The following is a 7677-nucleotide window of genomic DNA, read 5'->3' on the forward strand; positions in this document are numbered from 1 at the left end:
AAAAAAAGTACTATGAAAAAATAAAAAGGAATATAAAAAAAAGGAAAATTACTGCACACACATTATGTGCCAAGCATTGTGCTAGATATTTAATAAACGTGATCTCATTTAATTCTCATAACAACATTCTTAGGTAGGTGGTAATAATACCACTTTACAGATGAAGAATTAGGCTTCTGAGAGACTAAGTGACAACAGCTGTTGGAAGAATGTTAGTGGTGCTGCTGTGAAGAAACCAGAACAATTTATGAAAACAAAGATACTGCCCGTACCATAAAGCCTCAGGACTGACAGCTCAGTCTCTCTAAAGTGCAGCAAATGCTGGCAATGAAAAAGTCTATTTTTCACTCTTTTATGGAGGAGGGGAACAGAGGAAACAACGTTATAGTTTCTTTTCCACAATGAAGTCAGATTCCTGGTAAAAGGTGGGTGTGTTTTTAGAACTACTGCACTTTAGTAGAGAACCAACCAAAAACAGGACTAACAGTGTAAGGTCAGTTCTCTGTTAGTTTAAAAGACAGAAAGGGTGTCCCAGAAGCATCCTTCATCAAAGAAAACAAGAAGCTAATAAGAAAATAATGGAGAAGAAAACGAATTAAGTTCACTGAGACAACTTCAAAATATTGCTCCTGGAACAGCTACGTTTATTTAGTGACTCAGACTGTGGACTGGACGTTCAGGGTGTGATCTGGTGCCTGCTAATGCAGAGAAATGGACTCTACAAGTGGAGGCAATTAGCTGTGGCTTCGGGTACTGAAGAAGCACCATTTTATCATCACTATTTTCATGGATCCTCTGGGCGGTTTACCACCGGGAAGTGGTATCTGGCTGTGGAAGAGTTTAAACACCGCATACCTCAGTCTATACAGAGGCATGAGAAAAATTTTATACTGTAGCCTGTGCACTGTATCAAAATTCTATTTCTTATTCAAGATGCAATGAGACATTTCCACAACTTTTATTAAAAGGGGGAATCAATTAGCCTTCCTCTACTGTTCCAAATAATATAATTTGAGCACTCACAAGACACTAGATACAATTTAATAGTCCTTATAATATTTTCAAAAGTGTTTTCACATGTATTATCTCAATTTATCTTCAGAACAACTCTATGAAATGGGTAGATTAGGCATTTAGCATTTTTTAAGGTTGACTGTTTTTAGAATTAGAAAAAAAGACTGATAAAACTATGGAAATGTAAATGAATTTAATGATTCTGAGTCGAAACTAATTAAGCAGGGAGTACAACCAGATCTGTCAGACATTCCTTCCCACGGTGACCACTCACACCAGCAACCCCCACCCCAAACTATTTAGCAAGCCCAGACCAGCTCCCATTATAGTTTTGAAGAGTTACAACTCACTCTACAAATATTTGTACATCCAAAACCCTAAGGTCTCTGGAAAGAAAAAAGGATGGGGCGGGGGGGAGGGGGAGTCATCTCTCCCTTGCTTACTCTCCCTTCACAATAAAGTGAATGACTGTCAGTATGCTAGAATTCAATAAGGCTCAGAATCCTATGCACAGAAGTGGGTTGTTATGTACTGTGTTGAGTTTTAATCAACTCAGTTGGATCTTAATAATTATTACAAAGCATGTAAAAGAGGCAACACTTAGGTAGGATGGTATTTATCAAGACCTAGAATCCTAGAGCAGTGGGGATTCTTAAAGGTCTTCTAATGTAAACAAGTTAGCTTATGTAATAACTTCTAAGGGCTTCAGATTTTCGTATTTAAAGTGAGGAAGTTAGGCAAAATATCTAGTTCCATCAGCTATGACTATGATGTCTATGTCTCCCTATACTCTATATTTACATAAAATAATCGCTTTAGCTAAATTCCATCCAAGCAGCTCCTACATTACACCTGCCATGCAGCAGAGCCACTCTTATTTTTGCCTGGTGTAATATATAAACACACACACACATGCACATATTCATAGTATATGCATTAAATTCATACAACACTCAACTGCCTTCTTTGAGTATTCTTAAGGTTATTAAAATCAGTAAGATAATTATAATTTAATAATAATTAAGTAGTAATAACCGTAACCTAATACTTAGCATTGATGGAAGACCTTCTATTGCCAGGTACCATTCTAAGCACTTTACATATATTAACTCCTTGAATTCTCACATCAGCCCTCAGGGTAAGGCACCTTCACTATCCCTGTTACCCAGTGAGGAAACAAGCACAGAGAAGTTCAGTAACTTGCCGTATTTAACAAAGTTCCTACATAGCAGAGTCCGGATTCAGACACAGCCTGCATGCGTAACCTCCACGTCATCCCCACCTCTATGTTCATGGAGTAGCACAAGGGAATATATATGGAAGTCCCCAGCCTTCCCACTTCTCTTCCAGCCTCCAGCTTCATCCAGGGCTAGAGGGTCCTTGTTTGCATGCACAGGGAAATAGCAGTGCACACACCCAAACTCTGTCTACTTCAACTGTCACTCCTCTGCCAAAGACCACCCAGGGGCCACTCCTCTGGCTTAAGTGTGTCCACACACTAGTGGTGCAGTCCACCCTGTGGAGGGTGGACCAGGGAACCAAACTGTGAACTAATTAAAGCAGAGAATTCTAAAGCCCCAAACCTGTTGTCTAGAAGGAGGAACCATGGCTCCAGGCTCCAGGGAGGCACTACCCCTTGACCCCATGGGCTCTCTGACCCATGAGAAATGAGGAACCCAGGCAGAAGAGGGCCACATGAAGCCCTCTAAAGCACAGGCCCAGAGCAGGGACCTCAGTTGCCCAAGACTAAAGGCAGTACTGCCTTTGAGATTCTTCCTCTCACGAGACAAACACGACAACAATCTCTACGCAACTGCCTAGTAGTTGGGGAATGCTGCTCTAAATGCCCACTGATGTAAGGTCTGAATTTGAACTAAGTCAAATTTGAGTTTACATTAATTGATATTGATATTCTATATACCAGTCTTCAAAAATCATATACAGTTTTTAAGTCATCATCACCAAAAATCAATAAAATATAACAAACTGGTATTATACATCCCATTAGAACAATAACTTTGGATAAGGTAGGGGGACTATGTACACACAAGATTACTGGATAGTACCATGACACTGCATTCTCAGTGAAGGCCAACCCTTTAGACTCTGAATACTGTATTTATCAAGAGCTCACCTAAAAAAATACCTGCAATGCCATTCTCAGTAGTTTAGAAATCCAAAATTATTAATCCCAAAGACAGGTTATATTTTGGGCTTGCTCCCAAACGAGAGCATCTACATGACAACTACAAGCTTAACACACACATCAGAAATGGAGACAAAGTTTCATCTGATTCTCATAAGGCCAAATACCCAAAAATACAGTTCTACATTTCACTATCATGGGGAAAAAATGGATATTTAGAGATGGCTGGATTCATGTAAATAAATATTTCAAATCATTTTATCACCCTACTATAAAAGGAAATTATTCAGCTGAGAAAAAAACACCAATGGCAACTCACCAACTGTGAGGAAAGCTTCTGCCTGTGTGATGCCGTGTTCATTTGTAGCTTCACAGAGGTATTTCCCAGCATGTTCCTGAGTCACAGCCTGAATAGAGAGGGAGCTTGAGCCAGCTCGGGACATGATGAAATAGACAGGCTCTGGGTCAAAGCCCCCAGATCTTAATAAGTGTGATTTCCGGGATTTGGATCTAAGGACTTGGGACGGATGGCTGGTTATCAGTCCATGGCTGTCATACCAACGAATGATGATGAAATAGACAGGCTCTGGGTCAAAGCCCCCAGATCTTAATAAGTGTGATTTCCGGGATTTCGATCTAAGGACTTGGGACGGATGGCTGGTTATCAGTCCATGGCTGTCATACCAACGAATGATAGGGACTGGCACTCCAGTGGCATTGCAGGACAAAGTAACAAAGTCTCCATCCACCACCTTTGCACTCACTGGCGCTGTAATTATAACTGGCTTGAATCCACTGTCCACTAAAAAAGTAATTCACATACAAAAAATTAAGAACGTTATAGTATCGACAATGCAAAATAATTTCATCCTGTTGCATACATGGGATAGCAGTAATTAGACCAAAGATACCTCCCTCCTTGTTAGCAGAATTTTTCACAGTTGTGGGCTCCTAGGCATTTCCTACATAGCTTTCCTATCCTTCAGAAGGAAAGGAATGTGTGTAAAGAAATCCATTGAGAGCATCTCAATAGGTACACTATACATATTTGTCTGCTGTAAATACAAAACATGTAAGGCAAAACCTAAGATGTTAACATGAAAAAGGTATAAAGAAAGAAGTATAAAACTAGATACATTCCTTTAAGAAAATGGTCAAGAAAAATCTGCATATAAAAAGCCTGGGAGAAAAAACTCCTTATAAATAAAAGTTGATACATATATTTCTCACCACAGACATGAACAACATTTTTATTTCTAAATTAAAGTGGCACCAAGTCTTTTTTAAGAGAGCCAACAATGCAATATTGAGCAACGCAGATGACATTTTCCCCAGCATGTTTTGCATTCTCTCAAGCCCTGTTTCACACGTCTGGCAAAACCAACGAACACTTGATATCAGATTTCTGAATTTGTGCCCACCTGGTGAGTATAAAATCCTATCTCACTGGTCATAACCTGCATTACCCTGAGTACTAATGAGGCTGAACATCTTTTCACATGTTCATGTGCCATTCATATTTTCCCTCTGTGAAATGCCTTTTGTCAATTCTCCTGGGTGATTTATCTTTCCTGTAAGGGTTCAGAGTTTTTTCTATATGCTAGATAGTGTTCTTTTGTTTAGTTATGTACATCACCAGTATCTTCTCCTGGTTTATTGCTTCTCTTTTCATTTTTTAACAATATCTTTTAATGATGTGAATGTTTTCATTTCAATGTAGTCGTATCTTTTTTTTTTTATTAATTAGCCTTTTAAAATGTCTTGTTAAAAAGTTTTACCCATAGACCATATAGATATGCTCCAATATTTTCTTCAAATATTTTTCCTTCTTGTCTTTCATATTTAGGTCTTTAATCTAACTGGGAATTTATTGTTGTATATGATGTACGTTACAGATGTAATTTCACATTGGGTCTCCATTTTGAAACCCAATCACCGCACATCAAAACTTGTGATGGATGTCTGCCCCCAGGTGACCTGCAGCGCCAGCTCAGTCAGCTCATGTGCAGATGTCTTGTTGGCAGTCTCTATCTTGTTCCAAGATTGTTCCTGCACCAAAACAACACTTTCTTAATCACTGTAGATTTTTTGGCACATGTAAGGCAAGTTTCCCATGTTCTTTCTTTTTTTCTTCTAGGGTGTCTTAGCTATTCTTGGGCCTCTGATCATCCATTTACATCTTAGAATCAGTTTGTCAAGGTCCTCAAAATATTCTGATGGAATTTTAATTGGAATTGTATGAATCTACAGAAAATGTTTGGAAAGACCACACAACTGTATAATATTTGATTTTGGTATCCATGCACTGGTACATCTTTCTATATGACTGGGTCTGCTTCAATGTTGCTAATATAAAAAGGTGATTTTTAAATTATATTTTCTATTTGTTGCTGGTATATAGAAGGACAACTGATTCTTATCTATTGGTCTTCATCCAGCCACATTGCTAAATGTTTTTATTATTTCTAATATTAAGATATGTAATAAAAACAATAATAATTGCCAGCAAACTATTTGGGATATTGTATGTTGACAATCATATTAGTTGTAAATTAATAACAATTTGGGTTCTTTCTTATTTCTTTTCGCATTTTTCTGTGCTGTTTAGGATCTCCAGTACTATATAATGATGACTGGAAGAGATTTTAAAGGCAGTGCTTCTTACATTTCACCATTAAAAGTGATGTTTCCTGGACATTCTTATTATACACTCTTTACCAAATTAAGAAAGTTCCCTCTATTTCTGTTTTTCTAAGAGTGCCTAAGATGGATACTGAATCATGTCCAATGTTTTTCTGCCTCTAGTGAGATAATCATATTGTTTTTCTCTTTTATTCAATAAATAGAGTGAATGACACTTTAAATTTTCTGGTGGATTCCTGGGATAATTGCTTGGTCAAGATGTATTTTCTTGTTTATACATTCCTGGATTGCTAATATTTTATTTACAGTTTTTACACCTATGTTCATAGACTGGCCTTTGATTTTCCTCTCTTGTGCCACCCTTTTGTCATTTTGGAATCAAGATGATACTGGCTAAAAAGTTTCCATCTTTTCCTTTTCCCTGGAAGCGTCTGTGTAATTTTTGGAATGACCTGTTACTTGCAAGTTTGGTAGACCCTGCATAAAACCATGTGGCCTGGTGTTTTCTTTGTGGGAAGATTTTTAACTCCTAATTCAATTTCTTTCATAGTTATAAAACTATTCGGGCCTTCTATTTCCTTTAAGTCAGCCTTGCTAAGTTACATTTCTTCCTTAGAATTTGCCTACTTCTATCTATATTTGTAAATTATTAGCACAAAATTCATTACAGTCATCTCATTTTTAATCTTTATAAGTCTTGTACGTATAGCCCCCTTTCTGTCCCTAATATTGTTCACTTGTACCTGCTTTCTTTACTCTTTATCGATTTTGCCAAAGATTTGTCCATTTTATTAGACTTCACAAAGAACCAACTTCTATCTTTATCGATCCTATTTTATCTATTTTCTATTTAATTGATTTCTGCCCTTATCTTTACTATCTCCATTCTTCTGCTTTCTTTGAATCTATTCTGTTGGTTTTTTCACTTAACTCACTAATTGTCAATCTTACTAGTTTTCTTTTATAACCACGTAAGGCTATAAATTTCCTTCCATATTCCATTTTGTCTATCTCCCACAAAACTTGATCTGTCGCATTTCATTATCGTTCAGTTCAAAATATATTAAATTTCTATTTTAATTTCTTTTTTGACCCAGGTATGGAGAAGAATAATTTTAAATTTCCAAATACATGGCAAAATTTTTAAAAATTATCTTTTTCATTATTAATTTCTAAATTAATTGCACTAAGACTAGAAAATGTGGTCTGTATCATACTGATTCTCTGAAATTTAAAATACTTATAACTCATATCATTTAATTTCCCTATATATAAAGAACTCTTTAAATCAATATGAAAAAAACCAACGACCTAATTTTTAAAATGGGCCAAAGACAGTGAACAAGCAAATTCAAATGGCTGTTATTTGAAAAAATGCCCAACTTTACTCAAAAAATATCCATATATAGATTAAAAGTTGCTTTTTAAAAAAATCTATCAAAGTGGCAAAGTTAAAAAAGAAATGACAGTCCCCCACACTGGTGAGGGGACAAGGAAACACGTAGAGTTATACATTGCTGGTAGGAATGTAAACCAGTGATAACTATGGACAGCAATTCAGTAATATCTATCAAAATTCCCAACACATACATGGTTTTCTTCTGCAAGTTCACTTCTAGGAAATTTCTTTTACAGATACTCACACACACGCAAAATAATCTTTGTAGAAGGGCATTTGTTATAGAACTATTTGTAATAGCAAAGCATTAGAAACAACATCAACAGGGTGGTCAAATTGTTACAACTAGGGGCCGGCCCGGTGGCGCACTGCTACAGTGCGCCGCTTGGGAAGCGCGGTGGCGCTCCCGCCGAGGGTTCGGATCCCACATACAGACCGGCTGCTCACTGGCTGAGCGGGGAGCGGGGGCAACACC

General features: G+C 37.2%; 1 protein-coding gene across 1 annotated transcript in view; it reads right to left on the minus strand.

Annotated features, from left to right (window-relative positions):
• CDON (cell adhesion associated, oncogene regulated) overlaps window positions 1-7677 on the minus strand; it is a 62030-nt gene that overhangs the window by 45806 nt on the left and 8547 nt on the right. The window contains exons 7-8 of the mRNA XM_008583723.1: window positions 3742-3962; window positions 3480-3618 (exon numbers count right to left, since the gene is read on the minus strand). Coding sequence (XP_008581945.1) covers window positions 3480-3618; window positions 3742-3962 — 360 coding nt within the window. The remainder of the gene's footprint in view (window positions 1-3479; window positions 3619-3741; window positions 3963-7677) is intronic.

This window comes from Galeopterus variegatus, unplaced genomic scaffold (assembly GCF_000696425.1).
Source record: "Galeopterus variegatus unplaced genomic scaffold, G_variegatus-3.0.2 Scaffold3015, whole genome shotgun sequence".
NCBI classification, from domain to species: domain Eukaryota; kingdom Metazoa; phylum Chordata; class Mammalia; order Dermoptera; family Cynocephalidae; genus Galeopterus; species Galeopterus variegatus.